At 41.9% G+C, this 22,954-nt stretch overlaps 1 protein-coding gene across 3 annotated transcripts in view; it reads right to left on the reverse strand.

Annotated features, from left to right (window-relative positions):
- Positions 1 to 22,954, reverse strand: part of DAW1 (dynein assembly factor with WD repeats 1) — a 52,690-nt gene that overhangs the window by 4,763 nt on the left and 24,973 nt on the right. For all 3 annotated transcript variants that reach the window (XM_084780640.1, XM_084780641.1, XM_084780639.1), the window contains exons 3-10: positions 22,239 to 22,383; positions 20,084 to 20,142; positions 18,960 to 19,082; positions 13,918 to 14,017; positions 10,767 to 10,874; positions 8,280 to 8,386; positions 5,650 to 5,752; positions 4,793 to 4,907 (exon numbers count right to left, since the gene is read on the reverse strand). In XM_084780640.1, the coding sequence (XP_084636766.1) occupies positions 4,793 to 4,907; positions 5,650 to 5,752; positions 8,280 to 8,386; positions 10,767 to 10,874; positions 13,918 to 14,017; positions 18,960 to 19,082; positions 20,084 to 20,142; positions 22,239 to 22,383 (860 nt within the window). The remainder of the gene's footprint in view (positions 1 to 4,792; positions 4,908 to 5,649; positions 5,753 to 8,279; positions 8,387 to 10,766; positions 10,875 to 13,917; positions 14,018 to 18,959; positions 19,083 to 20,083; positions 20,143 to 22,238; positions 22,384 to 22,954) is intronic.

The raw sequence follows: 22,954 nt of genomic DNA on the forward strand, positions 1-22,954 counted from the left end.
CTCAGCGGTCAGACTGCTGGGTTGGTCCAGTTCCCACCTCCATCATTTCCCACCTCTGTGTCCTGAAGGCGGCAGCTTTTGCTACTTTATTACACTTCAGCTCTCTGGGGACAGCAGTTAGACCAGCCTGTGTTGACTAATCTTTGACTAATCCAAACTTAAGAACCTCAAATAACAAAACAAAACAAAAACTATCATTTTGGAGATAAACAAGAGTGTTCTAGATCTCAATGCACAGAATCAGAGGACGTTTTTAGACTACTTCAAAATAAGAAGAGATTGTTTGGAAATAATGTTTTGTGGAACTATGAAAGAACAGAGTTGATACTGTAATGATCAGCAGGGAACAAAAAATAAAAACAGGAATTGAACTTGTACTTCAGGAAACTCTTCATTCCTCAGCCTGCTGATCCTCCAACCCTGTCCCCAGCAATTGCTGCTGAGTAACTTCCAATATTCTATGCAATGGAACATCTTATGTAACAAATGTGTGTGAAGGATTATGTCCTGCCTTGCTTTATATAACTACACTGAATTTTCTACAGTAAGATAAACTACAACATAAAATCATAGAGTGTTTCCAAGGGCGTGATGTATGTGCCAGTGTAAATTATGTGTGCTCATCAAGAAAGAGGAGCATTTATGTATTAGCCCACACAATTCTAAAAAACAAAACCATGACACAGGTTATAGCTTGGCATCATACATAGTTGACAGAGTCAGTCTACTGACATTGAAATATGAGCCAATGGATCAGTGAGGTAAAAGAACCACACAACTCCATGCAATGCCATGAAGGACTAGATGCAGCCTAAAGCCTGCAGGTGTTTGCTATGGGTATGCAATATTGTGTAGAATCACACATCGTTCTCAAGCATGTGCTATGCATTCAGGATGGCAGCTTAAGCAGATGGTTTAAAGATTCATTTTATTTAATTATGAGTATTTGTATGCATCTTCTGTAGGTACATATTATAGGTGAGTGCAGGTGCCAGTGGAGACTAGAAGAGAATGTTGTAGCCAATGGAACTGAAGTTGCAGGCACTTGTGAGCCAATCAACATGAGTGCTGGGGACCAAGTTTAAATCTTCCTCAAGAACAGCAAGCACTCTTAACCACTGAGCCATCTTGCCAGCCCCTCTTATGCAGATTTTAAAGTGATAGAAAATATATGATACTGAATCACACATTACATCACTAAATAATGGAATACTGTGTGGCAGCTTGTAAGACGTCAAACATCTTACACATATGAAGTATAGCATCACTAAGAGCTTTAAGGACATGGCAAAGTTAGTGTATTGTTATACATGATCACTGGGAAGAAAGAAAGCAGTTCATTGCGCAGTGTAATATGTGGTACCAGATGCTGTCACAGAAATAACATATCCACATATCATATCTTGATGCATAGAACTCACTATGGAGACCAGGCTGGCCTGGAACTCACAGAGACCTGCCTGCCTCTGAGCCCTTTCTCTAGCCCTTGCTTGTAACAACCTTTGTTCAAAGTTACAGAGCTATGCTACAACAAGTGATATTTCAATGATTGATTTTATGGCATTGATTTCATTCATACAAATTCCTACACTTACACAGCATAACAGTGTTTAGTTGAGGTGAGTCCTAACGGACACGTTTATAGTGTTTATTGTGATCTAAGGGGTGTGATCGCCAAAAAAGGAGGACAGGGAAGCAAGTTAAGGACCAATGAGAACTAAAATAATTTCCAAGGACAACATTTGGAAAAGTTTTCTTTCCTGATACCAACTTTTTTTTTTTTTTTTGGCTTTTTGAGACAGGGTTTCTCTGTGTTATCTTGGCTGTCCTGGACTCAGTTTGTAGAAGAGGCTGGCCTAGAACTCACAGTGATCCACCTGCCTCTGCCTCCCAAGTGCTGGGATTAAAGGCCTGTGCCACCATGCCCAGCCCAACATTTTCTTTATGTCATAGTAAGGACTGTGTGGTCTTGGCCAAAGAATAGACAGAGTTCACAAATAGAGAGGTTCCCAGTCCAGTCCAATGGGAGAAACACAGTGTCATATGGATATGGGCATGGGAAACAATGAGCTCACAATTCTACTCACTCCACGTATAGAAACTACTGCAATAAGATACAAAAGTAAAAGCTATCAAATCTCTATATTATATCTTGATGCCTAGAACAAGTTCCCCAAGACCTGTGGGGTTAAAGACTTCTTTATTATTTAATAGTTACTGTGTGAAGAACTCAAGAGGGTCTTTGCTCTCTAAGGGTCTCTTTGTTGGGATTAAAGTGGCCACCACACAGAGCTTAAATACCATTCTTTATGGTAATCCAAAAGAAGATGTAACTATATACTTATATCACATATGATATTTAAATTCATGATTAACATAGAGTAGAATATATAGACATCACAAATAACATAATATCATCATACAACATTATATCAAAAATGGGGTAAAAATAGAGTTTGCATGCCTACAATGCTATCAGAGACATGAATAATGGCATGGTATAACATATGTATCATAATATGTCACGGTAAGACCATAGTATAACATAAAACTTAAATATGAGGCACACCATATTTGTCATATGTTTTTGTCATGTATATGGAGTAGACATCAGCCACATCAATCTATGTCACCAGAGAGTTTCACCCATAGCATAGTATGATTACACATGGTTGCCAAAGAAGAAAGGAAGTCAGATACAGTACCATATGTAGTATCTTAAAGTGTATATCCACGAATTTCAGGAATTCCTTGTTTTTAATAGCTGAGTAGTATTCCATAGTGTAAATGTACCACAGTTTCTTTATCTATGGAATACTACTTAGCTATTAAAAAACAAGGAATTCCCGAAATTTGTGGACAAATGGATGGAACTAGAAAGGATCATAATGAGTGAGTTAACCCAGAAGCAGAAAGACTCAAATGATATATACTCACTCATAATTGGACACTAGCCCAAGGGGCATGTTCCATGGAAGTCTTTACTTACCAGGAAATTGGGATAGATGTGAAGACATCCTATTGGGACTCTAGGTGAGAGAAGTGAGGGAAAATGGGGAAATAGAAGGATCCAGAGGGTCCTAGAAACCTATAAGAAGAACAATATGATGGGTGGATCTGGGCCCAGGGGTTCTGCTCAAACTATGGCACCAACCAAGGACAATACATGCAGTAAACATCGAACCCTTACCCAGATCAAGCCAATGGACAGGACATTCTCCACAGTTGAGTGGAGAGCAGGGACTGACTTTCACAGGAACTCTGGTGCCCCATATTTGACCACGTCCCCTTGATGAGGAGGCCCGGTGGCACTCAAAGGAAGGATAACAGGCTATCAACAAGAGACTTGATACCCTATGATCATACAGAGGGGGAAGAGGTCCCTATCAGTCCCAGACACAGGGGAGAGGAACAGGGTTAAAGCAGGAGGGAGGGAGGAATGGGAGGAAACAAGGGGTGGGATAACAATTTAGATGTAATGTGAATAAATTAATTTTTAAAAAGTAAACAAAACAAAAATAAAAATAAACAAAGTGTATATCTACAGTGTAACATGATGCATAGTGGTCATACATATTACATATAGAATATAATTATGCACTATCATTAGAGATTATGTAGAAATACAATGTCATATAAATGGCAAAGGGATGACATATTGATACAGCATCATGGATGAGCTTCAAGGAGATACACGAGCATTATCCATAGCTGATACAGTCAGTGCAATTATAAACTCAGTTGCAAAAGAGATGATACAGATATATTACCATTACTCAATGGATTATGTGACATTGAGATTATCTGTACTGAGTATAAAGATATTATCAATATAGATAATGTAAATATATACATATATATATGTAGTAACATATAGAGTATGATTTTATCAGTAGATAGAGATCATGCACACATATACACAAAATCATATGGAATAGGATATTATCAATAAATATCATGTAGATATATATTGAAGCATCATATAAAGTAATTTACTGTCAGTAGAGATCATGTATATATATATACATATAATATATGTATTAATATAGAGTAAGAAACTGCCAGTAGATCTCATGTAGATACATATACTGCAAGCATCATCAGGTAGATGAAGTAAATGTGGCAAGTAACCTGACATAAATTTCAAGAATTTGCAAATTTTACTGTAGTATCAGAGGTGGTTTTTTTTTGTTTGTTTTTTTTGTTTTTGTTTTTTTGTTTTTTTGTTTTTTGTTTTTTACTTATGACTGACACACCGTGGCATAAAACATGCCCATCCAGAGAGTATTGCTGACATTGTGGGTTCTCGTGAATGATGATCATCAGTGAGATGACAATGTACTGCTATTTGTAGATAGAATGGAAGGGACACGCATTCACATGTAACATTCTTAGAATGTGTCATTCACACAGTGAACAGCATCATGAGTGGTATTCAAGGAGATGAAACATAGTTACCATACATGTAACTATTCAGTGTAAGGCCACAGCTGGTCATCAAAGTGATGTTCAAGATCATAGTGTTGGAAAATGGACATGAGGAAAACGTCACGGATACTGTGCATCATCAAGGACCGGGGCACACAGTACTGTAGCACCATTTGTAGTTACCAAGTGGCATCATACACAATGATCAGGGCAATGGCACAAAATCAGGATGAGGACTGAGGATCAAAAACATATGATCATCAGATGATATTGTAGTTGCCTAGGAGCAAGGTACAGAGTCAGGCACCATTTCCAAGGAAAGCATAAATTCCTCGGTAACTAAAGTAGTCAACAGACAACTTACCATCAGCAGAAGCTGTTGCAATAAGTTTCCCAGTGTAGTCAAAGCAGCTGTCTAGTATTTCATCATCGTGGCCTGTTAAGGTTGCTATGCATTTCCCACTCGTAGCATCCCACAGCTGAAATTGAGAGAAATATAAACTATCAACTAAGCAACTAAATTCCTTCCCAAAGTGGGAGGATGCCCAGTGAACCTCATGATATGAATGTGTTTTGCTAAAGAACTGTGCTAAAAGGATGCATATAATTCTCTCTGATCAGCTAATTATACCTTGATTTACAACCTAACACCATGGCCAACCATCTGGACACAGAAAAATCAAAGTGGAGACATTTGAAATATCTACAATATTAAGGAAAGAAAAATCAACCTTAGAGGTATGCTTCAGAGACTGGCATGAAAGGATCATTTCTGTAACAAGCATCATTAGGGGTTTGGATCCCAAACTTTGATGACAAAGAATGAAAAGTACATCATGAAATTCAAAGAGCTTTTGTATAAAATCGGGTGACGAGAGATTATCACCTCTCAGTAATTCTTTTTCAAGAGACGAGACACTATGGCAGGAAGAAACTTATTGGAGGCTCCTTGGGGTCACGCCAATACTAACTATGCATACAAAATAAACAGCAGGATGCTGGATAAAACTAATGTAGCTTTTCAAACAAGACCTTTATTGCTTCTGAAGCAATCAAAATTATTTCATAATTCCTGTAAACAAAATAAAAATGAGCAATCACTGTTTATAAACCAACACTTAGCTGTATGTCCTCCTTGGACTCTGTTAGTGTTGTGATGAGTACTTGCCACAGTACAGAGGACAGAGACACTGTGCAAAGCAAGACTGACTCTGGGCTCACCATGCAGGTCTTGTCCATGGAACCCGTTAATATGAGAGAGCAATCCCAATTGAACAAGGCGCTGCTGATCTCGGCACAGTGGCCAATTAAAGTGTGCATCTTCCTGAAAGACAGAAATAGCCACAAGTGGTAAAAGTTGTTGTCCTGGCTCTGCTTCTATTGTTATGACAAACCATTGAGGAGAAAGCAGTATAGGGGAGGAAGTGCTTATTCGGCTGAGCCTTCCAGGTTGCTGCCCATCATTTCAGGGAAGCAAAGGCAGGGACTCAGACAGATGGCCACATCCCAAAGGGAAGCCAGCACAACTGGCACCCTGCACCCCAGGCCTCCCACTAGCTCAGCTAGCTTCCTTCACTCTTATACAGTTTAGGGCCCAGCCCAGGAAATGATGCTGCCCACATCCAGGGTAGGATAGTTCTACCTCTGTCAACACACTCTCCCACAGACATGCCCAGAGGCCATCCTCATCTAAATAATTCCTCACTTAGAGTCTCTCTTCTCAGATGACTCTGGGTCAGGGGTACTCAACTATGGGTTGTAACCCCTTTGGCAAACCTTTATCTCCAATTTTTTTTTTACATTACAATTTGTAACCGTAGCAAATTAGAGTTGTGAAGTAGCAACGGAAATAATTGAATGGTTGGAGGTCACCACCACATGAGGACCTGTACTACAGGGTTGCATGCAGCATTAAGAAGGCTGAGGACCACAGCTCTGGGTTGTGTTAGGTTCACAGTAAGAACTAATGACCATAGGTGCTTTATTACAACATACACGGCTAGGCTCGTGTGTGCGAACTAAATGTAGTATTTACATATTTGATAATTAAACAGAAACAGTTCTACTGTTATTGAAAAAGGGAACACTAATTTCAATAAATATGCACAAATATCTTAAGTAATCAAAGATCTTGTGACTGAGGCTGGAGAGAAGGCTCAACAGTAAAGTCACTCACTGTGCCTAGAAAATGTGATCGGTTTCCAGCACCCATATGGCAGCACACAACTTCCTGTAACCAGTCCCTGGGCACCAGATAGGCAGGTGCTGTACAATCTCATTGCATGAATGCAAAAACACTCATATACATAAAATAAAAATGAATCTTTATTTTAAAAGATAGATATGATTGTGTCTGACTTATTCCAGCCCCAAATGGTTTCTGGTTTGATCGGTAACATATCGTGTCACATGTTCACATATCACAGTGCACCCCATAAATATGTACAATTAGTATAACTCTGAAAAACAGTATTTAAGGAGATGGAGTAACTTCCCTGTTTGTATCATGTAACAGTTTGTACATGTATTGAATTATCACACTATACATATAAACATGTACAATTAATATAAAAATTTCAAACTGTAACTTTACTTAAAGTAACATTTTGTTTTTGTTTTTCCAAGACAGGGTTTCTCTGTGTAGCCCTGGTTGTCCTGGAACTCATGCTGTAGACCATGCTGGCCTCACACTGAGGGGTCTGCCTGCCTCTGCTTTCCTGAGTGCTAGACTAAAGCTGTTCACAACCACCACCTGGACAAAGTCCCATTTTATAAAGGAATGGGCGATGACTCATAAAGACAGCCTAAAACTCCACAAATGGCCTTAAAACCAACGATTCCAGCTAGAAGGTAGTTCAGCAGGCAGAGGGCTCGCTCTGATGGCTGGAAGAACACTCTAGGTTTAGCCTCCAGCATCTGAGTCAGGTGTGGCGGGTGCATGACTAGAATCCCAGCGTTCAGGAGATGGAACCACGAGGAACGCAAGTTCAAGATCACCCACAGCCACAAAGAGAGTTCGAGACCAGCCTGAGCTACATGGGAATCTGACTCCAAAACTAGTTAATTAGCCAAGTAATTCACGAATGAATGGAAACACATGAGTGGGCCCCACAGACTCGTGAGTATTCAGGCGCTGTGCACCAAATGGCTAAAAGTCCCATCCTTCCCTGGTGCCTTGTTCAATATTTTGGATAATGGCACTGGGAATGAATCCCTCTATCAAAATTTGGAGTCCAAGAGTGGAGTTTTCCAAAACCAAGTATGCTAATTTAGCTAACTTCTTAACAAGTAAGACCCAAGACCATTAGAACAGAAATTTAAGTTCTTGGGCTAAATTAAGTTTTGGAGGATTAACTATGAGTTTGAATTCATGATATTCAGCCTACCATACCAAGATGTCATTGAAATGTGAGTATATAGTACATGGGAAAATAACAGCTATGCAACCAGGATCTTCATAACATTCTCCTTTATATTGCTGTTTGGCATTATTTGCCCAGAATTGTGGGGAAACTCTTACTTTGTGGATCAGAAATACACTACAGAATCAACTATGGAAACTGGAGAGATGGCTCATGGTTAAGAACATTGGCTGCTCTTACAGAGGACCCAGGATTGGTTCCTAACACCTACATGGTGGCTTTCAACCACAAAGGTACCAGATACGTTTGTGGTGCTCATACATATATGCAGGCAAACTACTAAAACACATTAAAAATAATAATAATCAACTATGCATTAAACTCCTTCAGGATGTAAATCACAACTAGTTTAGGCACGGCGAAGGTAATATATAACACAGAATCTTCTTAACCCCCAAGACAGGTTAAAAAAAAAATCTAGAAAGTCACCTTCCAGTACTAGCATCCCATACCACAACTGTGTGGTCAAAGGACCCAGTGATGATTCTGTCCCCTGAGGTGTCAAACGACAAGGAAATTATTTCCGCCAAGTGGCCCTGGAAAAATAAACAGGTACAGTCATATACATGTGTAGATAAGAGCACAGAGATAAGAGCGAGGTGGGCGCGGCTGCGCATGTACACAGCTTTCTCTGCAAGGGGACAAGAAGGTTAAAAGACCAGAATTTGGTGACATTGCACAGCAGATCAGCAGAGCGCATTGCCTGACACACTTATGGCAGGTTCACTGCAGAACAATGAAGATGCTGTAGGGCAGGACTGGGTCGTTTTAAAAATAAAAGAATACATTTTGGGAAACTAGAAGGGATCTTTTACATTGTCCTCAAAAGACCCAGAAAGGGACGGCTTCGTGCAGACATGATAATAAGTGGTGGGCAAAGAAAACAGTAGACGGGATAATCTACTAGCTTTAAAACGGGAGATGTGAGGGTGTGATGGGGAGCTGGTCAGTGGTGGGCGGCTGCCTGTGACTAGCCTCCTCACAGGCTAGCCCTGAGCAGCCCCCTGCATGAGACCATAGGAAGGAGTTCCTCCTACAGCGAATCCTGAGAATCTGGGAAGAAGATCTTGTTTGGAGTATGAGTTTCATTTACCTAATTATCTCAGTAAATAAACTATTAAATACTTTTATTTCTATTATTTTTCCCTTGCTCTGCTTCTGCACTATAGCTTTGAACACACAGACCTCCAATCTCAACCTCTGAGCTGCTAGAATCTAATCTCATCTCCTCTCCTTTCCTCTTCTCTCCTCTCCTCTCTCCTCTTCTCTTTTCTTCTCCTCTTCTTCTCTGTCTGTCTGTCTGTCTGTCTGTCTGTCTGTCTCTCTCTCTCTCTCTCTCTCTCTCTCTCTCTCTCTCTCTCTCTCTCTCTCCGTGTGTGTGTGTGTGTGTGTGTGTGTGTGTGTGTGTGTGCATGCGCACATGTGCATATGCTAGTGTGTGTATATATAGTATATGTATATGTGCACATAATTTTGGGTTCACTTCCCTGTGTAAGCATTTGTGGAGGCCAGAGGTCAACTTCATATATCCTCCTCCATCACACTATCCACCTTAATATTTTTAAGACTGAGGCTCTCACTAGACATAGAACTGACTGTTAGATGAGGCTGGCTGACCAGCAGGTGCCCAGGACTCACCTGTCCCTACCATCCAAGCATTGGGGTTTGAAACCTGCTATACACCTGATGTGTGCATGAATGCCAGGAATCTGAACTCACTGTCTCGTGGTTAGAAAGACTTTAGACGGACTTTTCCTGCCAAGATATCTCTGCGGCCCCTTATTATGTTTGTAAATAAGAAGATAGTTTAAAGGCTCGTTTACAAATTGATTTGCTGCTGAGGTGAAGCATAGCTGTGCACTGGGATTTGGGGCATGCGTACGGTGCTTTCTACCATCAGATGGCTGCGCATGTGCAGAGTCAGACTCGGTCTGCCAAACAGGCACAGCAGAGTCAGTAGGAGGAAAAATATATTGAAACCACAGACATAAATTAAAACAAAGCTTTCCCTCTGCATGTTCCTGAAAGGAAGGGTGATCATCGAGGAGCTCTGTTCTGGACTGACATTAATGATGCTAGGTCCTCAGACTTAAAAGCTGTTGAAATACCTTTTAAAATAATGATTTTTTTCTCCTCTTGTTTTAGTTTACTTTTAATTTTCTTAGATAAAGTATCCTGTTTTTATTTGTTTACCTCGAGTTTTTAAAATTCTCTTATACTTTTAAAAGGACAAGGAAGCCAGGAAACCATCCCCCCCCCCCCCATCTGATGGGTCCCACTCGTTACAATAAGGAGTTACTGTATTTCAGTTGTGGTCACTTAGGCTGGGTGGAATGAAGTGGAAGGTGACAGGTCCAAAAAAGATGTCAGACATGTGGTGGTAACAGGCAAGATGAGAAACCTGTGGGGCATGCTCTTTGGTCTTTGTGCCTCCCGTCCCTTACCCTGAGCGTTCTCTCATTCTCTGTAACCCATAGGAATTCCAAGCTGAGCGTGAAAGGGGGTGCAGAGAGCGAACCATAAGCTCCTCAAAGAGAAGCTTCCGGAATGGCTCAGTTCTTCATCTCCCAAACACAGCCCGTGTCCATCTTCTTTCGGCCAGGTGGACAGGGGATGCTAAGGTTCTGAAACTTACATAATAGAAAACAAAAGCCCTTTTGGTTTCCCCAGCACCTTCACCTGAGTCAGCAAAGCAACTGTAGCATCTCCCACAGTTTCAAAGCCAGCGGTTCAAGAACCTTCTTCTAACATAGCCCTCACGTCATAAACAAAAGGCACAACACAGACGATGGGGTTTATTAGTGACATGGACATACTATTAGAGTGACCACTTCCTCTCCGTTCTTACATAGCCTTCACGTCATAAACAAAAGGCGTCAGCACAGATGATGGGGTTTATTAGTGACATGGACATACTATTAGAGTGACCACTTCCTCTCCGTTCTCAATGTCCCATAGTTTGGCCGTCGTGTCCATACTTCCGGTAGCCACCACTGTACTTTGAGGGTTGAATGACAGGCACACCTACAGCACATGAGATGGGGGAAACTTTAGAAACACGGTGCTTTGAACTTTTAGTTATGCATGAAAACTCCTGGGCCTGCCTTAGCAGATTTGGGTTTAATAGTTTGTGTATGAACCTGGCAAGCCACCAAAAATGAGAAAAACCTATTCTTCTCTAGGTAGAGTCCTGTTCTTCTCATGCCACCCACTCTGTCACAGGTGTCCCTTTCAGCCTCTGTGACACAGAATGAGAGCCACAGCACAGCCCGTCTCCTGTGCGTTTCAAGCTGGGACCTCTCTGTCCTTGCAGCTAGGACCACAGTCTAAGTGTGACTTCCAGCTCACTAGGTCAGTGCCATGTCCTGGATGGCCTTCCAGCAGGCAGTCCTAGTAGGCCCCAGACCGCATGCCCTTGGCCTTCCCGTTAGCAACTGTGCCTATGGCTATGTCTTCCTCACCAAGTAGACCATCTCTGGTTATGATTCCTGAATGCTTTCAGCTTTCTCCCTCCCTTGCCGTCCCCTCCTTGTCCCAGGATAGCTTCCATCGCCTTGAGACCTCTGCCTTATTCTCTGGCCTATCATCGCCGTTCAACTGATGGTGCCGGGAGCATCACTACCTCCAGCATCCTCACACTGCTGTTTCAATCTAACAAGTGCATCCAACTCCTAACATTAACTCTCTTCAGCAAGGACTTGCAGATCTCTACTTTTCCTGCCTCGTCATACACCCATGGGAGCCAGGAACAGCATAGTAGTGGCTGGTGAAGGCACTCCAAGAGCTTTTCTTTCTTAAATCTGGAGATCCACATTATTAATGTGTCGTCCTCCTGTTCTTGGTTGTGATGTGATGTGAATAGTGTGACTGACAAAAGGATGCTTGTTAGCCCACACAGGTATCTCTCCTCAGTCTGACTAAGGCTCAAAAGTCATGTGATCTCTTCTTAGCTTATGCTCAGACTTAAGGAAGGGAACTGCCAATAGCATAAACTCCCAAAGAAGGAATCATCCTGAACTACTCTTTCCTCAGATCTATGTGGTGGTAGCCAAGTACCTCTCACTTGATTCCATTTTCTCTCATCTACTTTAGGACAGCCTCCATCGTGGATCACTTAGATAGAAGTAAGAGTTCCCAAATAGGGTCTCACCTGCCTTCCATTTCTCCTTTGTAATGTTTAAAAATGACAGTCTCAGAGAGTCAAGCCTGGCATGACCCTCCCAGCAGGAAGGCCTCCGAGGCCTAGCATTCATTACTCACGAGAGAAAGCTCAGATTCCTTGCTACATCACGTAAGTCCCCTTAGGTCGGCCATATGACTTTTGACTGCCTCTTCTACTCATTCACTTCCACTTAATATTCTGGCTGTGGCTGGATATAGATGTATAGGGATATGACGTCATTAACCCAGGAAGCTGTGTGTCACAAGAGCCCCTTGTCCTTCCCCCTGGACCGGGTGAGTGTAGCAGGCAACTCAGCTTGTGTGTGCCACATCCATATTGCATGTTCCATCCATGACATCTCAGGAGAAGGTTGAGTTCTCTGGCCAGAAAGAGCTACCTAGATTCTTAAAAATAAAGCTCCCCGTGGGTGCACGGCTCTGGGCACAGAGCAGTGCTGGTCTCTTTGTCTGGAAGGACCCACCCCTTCTCTGGTCAAGGACACTTGGCTGCCCCACTCCTATTACCTCACCGAGGTCCCCACACACTTCTGACACCGTACCTATGCATCTGCAAACCTAGACAGTAATGTGTCTACTCCTCTGCTGAACTGAAAAGTCCTCAGTGACAAAACCCCGCGTCCAGTTCTATCAAGCATTCCACAGCTACTGACAAGAGTGTGTATGCAGAGAGCTTTGAAGGGTTTGTTTCTTTGTTTGTTTTTTGTTTGTTTGTTTTTTGCTTGTTTGGTTGTTTTAGTTTGTTTCTTTTGAGCCCAAGTTAGCCTGTGACACCCTATGTAGCCAAGAATGACGGTGACATGATTCTCCCACCTCCGCCTCCTGGGTGCTAGGATGACAGGGCTGCCTGACCCCTCTAGCATATGCAGTGCTCAGAAGCAAACCCCTGTGACGCTGCTACGCAAGTATTTACCAGCTGAGGCCCTTTACTGGCCCTTCACACATGGTTAACAGTTAGAAAGATGCTGTTGGCTATGAAATTATATTTCTGTTGTAATAGGATCCATACATAAAAGAGAACTGTTGGAAAACCCTAAGGGAGTGTGGTGACACTGCTGCTTTCTAAAGATAATGTCTTTCCTCAACTTGGGTTAAGTTACTGTCAGTGCCTCAGTTGCCTTAGCTGTGTCTCAAAATGGGGCTTTTAAGGGACAAAAGTAAGCTAATATACATCAGTGGCTTGAGGACAGTAAATGCCACAGCAGAGTGCCTGCCACGTCTCGTGTCCACACAGTTCCTTAAGCCGGCCACCACCTTCTTGAATGAATATGCCATGAACCTAAAGGTGGCTGAGAACCAAGTTTGTACCTAATCCAAGTAGCCTGGGCTCAAGAGGCGTCACATGATCCACAGGTGCCAGTTATCTCACTGATTGTCATAAGATAGGATACAGATTGGTGAAGAGGGGGAGGGCACAAGGGCCCCTCCCAGTAGTGACAGCCATTTATTGGACAACTTGCCCAAGTCTGAATCCTATTGAAATACATGAGATAATAAGCCTACAATTCCACGTGATTCACAGAGGTTATTTTATAGCGATTGCAATAATTTCATCAACCCTCACTGAGTCAGTTCTTCAATGACAACAAGCAAGTGAAAGCCAGAGAGTGGGGCTTCCGCTCACACGTAGACGCCAGTCACGTGGCGTGACTATTTAGTTAGCGCAGGCTTTATTAACCGTATCTGCCAGTGGTTCCATCTTAAGTGGTAAGAATTACGTCTCTTCAGCCATGGATGATGCATACGGACTTAGACTGTTAGGTCAAAGTTTGGGAACTCAATGTAAAAGCGATCTCCACTCACTCAACAGACGGGGCCCTAAGAGGAAGAGCAGGGCCGCAAGAGGAAAAGCAATGCGAAGAGTCTGCGGGATGTCCGAGGTACTCACGATCTCCGCCGAGTGGCCCCGGAAGGTGTGGTAACACTTTCCCGACTCTGTGCTCCAGAGTTTACAGGTCTTGTCAAAAGACCCTGTGGCAATTTTGTCACTGTAAATATTAAAAGTCTGCATTTTAGAAACCAATTCCTTGCGTAATATGCCGAACTAAGACTAGACGTACATGACTATCAGTCAGACTAGACATGCACGGCTAGCGGTCAACTTACTTAGGCACACACCGCACTCTTAAAACAGTGAGCAATTTCATCTTTGTGCCAATAAATAGAGAAATCGAGGTCTCGTGTTTAATGGTATGGATTCAGATGTGTGCATGTTAAAGATGCCACATGAAAGGTATCAATATATTTTTGTAATTATAACAACTTTTGAATTAGCATAACAATTTAACTTGAGAAAATTAGCCCCATGAGTCCCAAGGATGTGTAGTCTTAGCTGTATGGACATGAGCTCTGTTATATGTGTTCAAAAGGGTAACACTAAATTTACAAGGAAAAGGGTCACAGAGATGAATCTAAGAACATGGTTGATGAGATTTTTGAGAAGCTGACCTCAGTGATTCCTTGAGAAAATACTACCAAATTGTTGATGTCGTAGAGGAATTTAGAGAGCATTGATTGAATACTGGCATCCTGTGGGCAGAAAAGATGGCTCACCTGGTCCAAGCACTTGCTACATGAGCATAAAGACCTGAGTTCGAGACCCAGAACCTACGTGAGAAAGCAATGTATTGAGGCAGGAAAGACAGCCCAGGAGTTAAGAGTATGTACTGCTCTTGAAGAGAACCTGAGTTTAATTCCCAGCACCAGCATCAGGTAGCTCCAATGCCCTCTTCTGGTCTCCACAGGTACTGCACGTGTGTGTGTGTGTGTGTGTGTGTGTGTGTGTGTGTGTGTGTGTGTGTGTGTGTGTGTGCATGCTCATGCACACAAAGACTTGAGTCCTTTCAAACAAAAGGTTGTGTTGAATTTAGGACAAGGATATAGTCCTTCCCCAAAGGGCATACATAGGTCATCCTAATTATCCTTCCATCTTAGCATTGAAGGCTTTCATTTCATCTGCCAATCCATATTTATCCTTTTCAGAAAGTCATGTCCACCTGTTTGGACTCTACTTGTGGTGGTTTGGTTTGGTTTAGTTTGGTTTGGTTTGGTGGTTTGGTTTGGTTTGATTTGGTAGTTTGGTTTGGTTTGGTGGTTTGGTTTGGTTTAGTTTGGTTTGGTTTGGTTTGGTTTGGTTGGGTAGTTTGGTTTGGTGGTTTGGTTTGGTGGTTTGGTTTGGTTTGGTAGTTTGGTTTGGTTTGGTTGGGTGGTTTGGTTTGTAGTTTGGTTTGGTTTGGTTTGGTTTGGTTTTGTCCATTACATAGTATAGGCCTTGATCTCAGGATTCTTTGTCTCAGCCTCTAGGTGTTGAGACTCCTGACATGCATCATTGTGTCTAGCATTCTATTCTATTTTACTTTATTTAAGACTCTGAAATAATTGTTCTCTTTTGTTTATCCAGAGCTTTTTTTTTCTAAACTCAGGCTGTTACCTAGGCTGAGCAAGTGTTCTACCACTGAACTGCACCCCAGTCCCTACATTATCATCACAAATTATCTTGCTTTAAATTCATTTTTAAAGTACAAGGACCAGTCCATAAGGTCCAAATCACATACACTAAAGAAAGTTATAAGTGTTCTGGACAGGCTCAGAACTTACATTTGTCCAGACTAACACTGAAGTCCTGCCTTTTCCCCTGGTCACCCACTTGGTGCATTTGCAAGGACCTTTATGTGGGTCCGTGAGGACAGATCATCATGGTGAACACCCACAGGGTGCCCAAAAGCTTCCTAGGCCAATCAGGCTCCAGAGTCTCATAAAGGTTCCTCCTGTGATAGCTGGTCCAGGGCATCACATTTTACCTTCACTTCTGCTACCTTTCAACTCCTACTCAACGTGAGCTCAAAGCGTTCTGAGTCACCTCAGTGCATTTTGCTAGTCTTACTACCTTCAAATTCATCGATCTCAAGTTGCCATTATCTCTTGGTCAATTTGCATTTCATGATAAACTCTTCTTTATGTCATTATGACATCGTATCATACCCAGGCCCAGTTTCACACTCCTTTAATTCCAGCACTCAGGGAGGCAGAAACAGGTAGATCACTATGAGTTCAAGACCAGCCTAGTCTACAGAGTGAGTCCAGGACAGCCAAGGCTACAGAGAGAAACTCTGTCTCAAAAACAAAAGCAAAACAAATGTGTATGTGTGTGCACGCACGCGCACACACACACACACATGCTTTTGACAAGGATTGCTTTGGCAGACTGATAGGGTCATATATTTATGATATATAGATATGATATATATATATAGTATACATGTAATAGCATATATATAACATATCATAAATGATAATTATAGCTCAGTGATTTAAGAATTACATTATTGAGTCAAAATTACCCTTTGTTATATACAACACACAAACACTAAGTGAGCACATGCACACTTAGGCACAAATGTGTGGGTACACACATTTACTCCATCTTACTCTTTTGAGAGCTATCTCAAACTCATTCTCTGAACCCCAAGTTCAATGATATACAATGAAAAACCCTGCTTTAGCTCCTAAACAAGTCATCGGGCTGGGATGACTATTTTCCTAATTTGATGTGTGGATTTCCATCAGAAGTATAGGTAGAGTTTAATAGAAGAACCAGAACAGATGCCTCTTTCCAGAAAATGTTGCTCACAGACACAAGGATATCATGCCTGTTAATAAACTGCTAAAGAACGTTAGTAAAATTAAACGATTACACCAGTATTAAAACAATATCATTTGTAATTTCTATTAAAAAATTTATTTCTACAAGTGAGTTTAATTAATACCATAAAATTATCACTATAATGTAAAAATGTATGCATCAAAGCTAATCTGCAATTTAATTATACTAGGTAATCAGTTTATAGTACCAATTTAAGTTGATTGTGCCATCATAATTAAGGCATTGGGGAGTTCTTTTAAAAGATACAATGACAGGAGGAGCTCGCATGTCAATTGTTTTAATTGTGATGTAAAATTCTAAGTGCGAACAACCTTACAGACCCCATTGTTTCCCTCTGCCACTCTGTCAAAGAAGGCTCCAAGCTGATGGCTGGTTGTCTATTGCCTCCTCACGTGGCCCTCCAGCCCTATCAGTGTGCCACAGATATCCTTGTCAAAAGCACACGCACGCACTGTCCCGCTCCTGGATTCACAAGCGTTGGTGAGCAACCCAGCCCCGCAGGATAGAGTGTGCTTTCCAGAGCACATGCTGACCTCAGCCCTTGCAAGATAGTGTGTCCTCCACAGCATGTGCTGACCTCAGCCCTTCATCCCTCTGTGGGAAACAGTCATTTCAGAGACGGACTGGCTTGCTGGGCAGCTGGCGAGCCACCAAGCCACCAATTGAAAGCCCACATGCTGCCACTGCTCCCTCCCTGGTATTCCCTTCAGGTTTCCACCTTTAGGCTAAGGCCTGATGGATTCACCTTTAAAGGCATCCAAACACCAGGAGAAGTCTCTGTGGTTTCCTCCCCTTCATCCTTAAACTATTTACTGTTGTGTTCTAAATAAGCCAGATTCCTAAAACTACCTTCACTAATGGAAAAAATCATTTGAGGGGTCATTTGTAGAAAAAAAAAATATTCTTCGAAATTTTACTCAAATATATATACTCTCATATGGCGAAATTTTACTCAAATATATATACTCTCATGTGGCATGCTTGTGACAGAAAGCCAACTGACCCCCAGGTCAGCAAATTAATCAGTAATCTGACTGACTCTCCACAACGTTTAGCTTTGTTGTTATTGTTGTTGTTGTTTGAGTTGGTTTGGTTTTTTTGTTTGTTTGGTTGGTTGGTTGGCTAGTTTGGTTTGGTTTGATGAAAAGGTTCAGTAAGGAAAAGTATCTGCTGCCCAGCCTGAGGTTGACCTCTGCGCCCCTGTGTGGTGGAAGAAGAAAAAAGAATCCTAGGAAATATCCTCTGGCCTCCACCTTGCCACATGTTTGTGTTTGTGTTTGTGTGTGTGTGTGTGTGTGTGTGTGTGTGTGTGTGTGTGTGTGTGTAAGGAGGGGTTCTGGGTTGTTGCTGTGTGACTGTGTGTGTGTGTTTTAAAATTTGAAATTAAAAAAAAGTGAATTGAGCATGTATTTTAAATTTTTAAATAGAATAAGAAACTTAAAGAACTTAAATAGATGGAAGGACAGAATCCATTGGATTGTACCCACAACTTCATTTAGAAAGAACCTTCTCTGACATTTCCCTGATCAGCCATCATTAAAGACTGCAACTCTCTTTGCACCTCATTAGTGTAGGTGCTATTTTTGTTTGTTATAATGCTTTCTGTAATTAAATTTGATAGTCATTTCTACAAGTAAGGTTGAAAGCACATAGTTTGTGGTTATACAACTACCCCTTGCAAAGCTTAGAACCTCACTACAGAAGAGTCAGGCACAGTTATGGGCTGATGGGGTGAAGATGGTGTCGTGGGCCTTAGAAACATGTGATGAGAAAGAACAGAGCGCCCTGGAAATGTGCTGAGTCAGCTAACCAGACATTGGCCTGGAAAGCGCTGCCAGTGTTCTTGGCATTGTTGCTTAACCTATTACTATATGCATATTTTTTCCTGCCCCGTGAGGCTGAATGCCCATTTGTATAGGAAAGAAACCATGTTATACAGTAGATGAATGTCAGATACTCCCGCGCCACCAACACAATGCTGTACACGAGTAAGAACCACTTCTCGGGAACTTCCGAGGACAGGGAGTCAGCGTCATTGACTCTAGTTAACTCTCCACACAGTGATGCTGGGGAAAGTGCTTCAACTTCGTATCCTTTATGAAAACTGGCACCAGAAAGCAGTGAACATTGAAGAGGACTTGAAAAGCCTTCTGAGGAACAGAGCAGAAACTCAATAAATCGTAATCCTCTTTTCTTCACGTCATCAACCACTAGGTGTTGGGGTGAATACACAAATGATGAAGGAGAGAGAGAATAAAGGGACATACCCGTAAGGGTTGTTGAAGGCTATGGCATAAACCACGTTCCTGTGGCCCTCCAGGGTGTGCAGCTCTTCCCCAGATGCTGTGTCCCACACCTTGCACGTCCGGTCATAGCTTCCTGTGATAAAGCTAACACAGACAACATGAGCACATTACATAGGGCGAGAACGGCAGGCTTTGCGCTCATAGCTATGTTGTTTTCTTGTTGTTGTTGTTGGTGGTGGTGGTGGTGGTGGTGGTTTTGTTTGTTTGTTTCCTACAGAATAGCTCCTTTGTTAGTGCCTTTTCATATAGGAAATTACACATTCAGAACAAAGAACAGTTTCTAAATTCTTTGATTGAAAAACTTACTAAATAAAAATAAGATAAATCTTCTGAGTTCTAGTCCTTTAATATTCTTGTATGTTTGAAGTGTGCATTATAATGGCCTTTGTGACTTTTGTGAAATCGCAAGTACTGCATTGTGGGTAGGACTACGCTCCCAGCTGTCAGATCATGACTTCTGACGTCATCATCCCTCCTCTATACACTCTATACATCCTCCGTCACTACATTCTGCAGTATAAAAATGCATTTCTGTTTGAAAGCCTTTTAGTTTGTGCTATTGCATTACAGCAATCCTAGTGACCCGATTGGGCATATTTGCATTCCTGTGTATGATTCTTTTATCTCATCTTTCCTAGCCACACCCTCAGGGCCAAAGCTGATCAAAGCATTCTCTGAACACAGCCTTGGTGGTCCTAAGCATCATACACAAAAACACAGAGCTAGACAGAGAAGACCCTCTTTGATCCAATGAACCCTGACCAGTCACGATGCTGCCCCTGGGTGAGCTTTGACAGCCCAGGCAAAGAGGCAGACACCTCAGTGGACTGTTCTGGGTCTTCTTATGCTTGGCTGCAGCACTTGATGGAACCTCTGGTTGCGTCTCACACAAAATTACACCAACACATAGAAACGCTGCATTAGAGCAGTGGGGCCAAGAGCGTTCATCTGTTCTCTGTGGTTAGCAGAATCAGGAAGTCCATGAGATGGGCACATTAGACTGTGACTAACGGAACTACTTGAGAACCCCTCAGAAGTGTTCATCCTCTAATTGCTAAAAGTTGAAAAGGACAAGGGGACCTTACCATGAGCCTGCTTTGTTGAGCGCCACGTTGGCTAGCGGCAATATGTGTGCCCTGAGAACCTTCAACAGAAGAAAACACCATTTATTTTGGAGGCACACCAAATTAAATGTGTCCATTTTAACTTCAAACAATTGGTGACTTTCGGCATATTCTTTGCCATATGTAGTAAGTGGGCAAGATCCTCAATAGTCAAAGGAGGAATCAAACTAGGAGTAAAAGACAAGCTGTACTATTGTTTTTAAATTACATGTATTATCTATAGGTCCAGCTAGCAATCAATCAAGACACTGACACTTGTTATATTTTAAGATAGCCTTAGTTAACCTGGGGCAGGGCAGATATCAATCCTCTAAACTACCTCCCATAGTGGGGCAGGCATGGGATCCCTCCCTCAATCCCATGATAATTGTTTTTAATAACTTCTATCAAGCTGCCTCCCATCAATAATCCCAAATACTTGTTAATATTCCTCATCTGGGCTGGATTCTCCATCCATGCCGCCGGCCGTGTTCTTCTCCTCCAGCTAACCGATGGCGGCCTTCCTCTCTTCATTTCAGGTCTCTCTCCTTTCTCCTTTCTCATGAGAGTCTTTCTTCTTCCCAGAATTCCTCTCTCTCTCCTAGCCCCACCTATCTCCTGCCCTGCCCCGGGTGGGATGGCTTTTTGTTAAGCAAGAGTTGGGTCACAGAGACAGCAAGTTGTAATTAGCATCAAAATACATCAGACCATCCCCCCACACTGTACTCTCAAAAGCTACAGATATTTGCAAGAAGTAGCTGGCTCTTCAGTTTCCATCAATATCAACTTGTTAAGAAGAACAGTGGCCACTGAAGGACATTGCAAATGGCATTCTTTTGTAACACTGTTTTGTACATGCTACATATGATTTTCTACAGATGTTTGAACAGTATACATACGAAAAATACTTAAATATGCTTCAAATATATTTTACAATGCATTATTGTTTTTTTTTATCTTAAAACCCTCTTCAAGTTGAAATGCCGCATGTATCACTGAACCCCTGCATTATCTAGCAGCCAGTAATGTATGCTCATTGAACGAATATAGATGGGATAGCTATTGGTTGAGTGGCCAGCTGGGGTGAGTCAGCCCCAGTTATGTCTGCTTCTGGAGTGCAACTCTTAATAGCTTCCTTTTTGCTAGCAAGTATGATCCCTTACAAGAGAAATTACAGGGTCCCTGTAGTTGCACAGCTTGTATTTGTATTTAAACAGTGCCACCTGCTGGAGAAAAGTAAAGCCTGCAGCGCTTAGGTTTTTGGGAACTTGAATGGATGAGGACCAAGGAGAACCTGGACATACGTTATCAGGTAGAGCTAATGAATGATAAATAAAAAAATGTGATGATGATGATGATTATGATAATAATAATACATAAAGCAAAATGTAATTCAGTGTAACATGCCGAAATCTTGGAACATTTTTTAATTTAATTTTAAAAGTTGTTCTTAAGTAATTACATGGATATATTTGTTACACTTTTTACTTAGAAATGTAGAGAGGAAAATTATATTCATACCACATTTGGTAAGTAATTAAGTAGCTTATAGATTAGTTCACAATAAAGCAGAAAATGGAAAATGTTGATATATCATGAGCTATAACTTCTTAGAAGTACTCTAACTACAAAATAATTCTAATAATTCAATAAAAAGGGAAGTAAATTTACTGCAAATCCTTACTGAACTTCTCAAAACATTAGTATTTTGAGCTTCACTCATTGTTTCAACAAATACCTGTTGAAAGTTAGTCTTGGCAAAATGCACACAAAATACTAAAGCCACAAAGAAGTACTTTTCTAGGAAAAAATATAGTAATCATAGCCAAGCACTAGTGGCAGTGCTATTAATTCCAGAACTCAGGAGGCCGAGTCAGGCAGATCTCTGTGAGTTCGAGGCCAGCCTAGTCTACAGAGTGAGTTCCAGGACAGCCAGGGCTACACAAAGAAACCCTGTCTCCAAACAAAACAAAACAAAACAAAACAAAACAAAACAAAACAAAAGGTATTTTAAGAAAAGATACTACTTTTAAGAGAAATCAATAATGCACCCAAATTGTCTTTCTTGGTGTCGCTACGCACACCTTTAACAGGTCAGGTAGCAGGTGTGGTGCCCATGTCCCCAAGCACCCCTTACCTTAAACAGGTGGAAATTATGGTCGCAATGCTGCCTCAGTTTCTCCTGCAGCCGCTGCACTAGGAGGCGGACTTGCTGCGTCCGAGACTCTGTGATGAGAGGCTCAGCTTTCTGGATCTCTCCTACCAGGCTGTTGACATCGGTACTGAAATTCACCCCAAACACTTGCATGTCAAATGTGCATCTATGTTCACGACATGAGCGTTATTTTGAGCTGGGGAGATGGCTCGGTGGATAAAGGTGGGCAATGCACAGACAAGGAGGACCTAAGATTGACTCGCCAGAGCTGGGATACACAGAACAAGCGCCAGTAATCCCTGCGCCCCCCTTGGGAGGTGGGAGGCACAACAAGGAGCCAAGGAGATGTATTCTCGGGTAGAAGGAAGTCCAACTTCAAACAAAGCTTGTGACTTTTTTTTTTTAATTAAGTAGGTTACTGGTCCGTGGGACATGCTGGGTCTGCCAGTGGAGATTTGCGTGGGGTTTCCTACACAGTGAGTCCCGGTACTCTGTCTATGGAGACTTCCCCAAGCAGAGGAGCTCTGGTCCCAAACCTCTGCCCAACAGTCCGTTGGCCTTGTAAAATACTTCTTTACTGACAGAACAACAGGCTCGATTATATCTTTTAAACTCAGTAGCCAGTGGTCCTCAGAAGTGTTAAGGCTAACAACAAAAAGGAAAAGCCTAAGAGACTGGTACAGCTGAGAAGAACTATG

Source organism: Acomys minous (assembly GCF_964271855.1).
Source record: "Acomys minous genome assembly, chromosome: 4".
NCBI lineage: Eukaryota > Metazoa > Chordata > Mammalia > Rodentia > Muridae > Acomys > Acomys minous.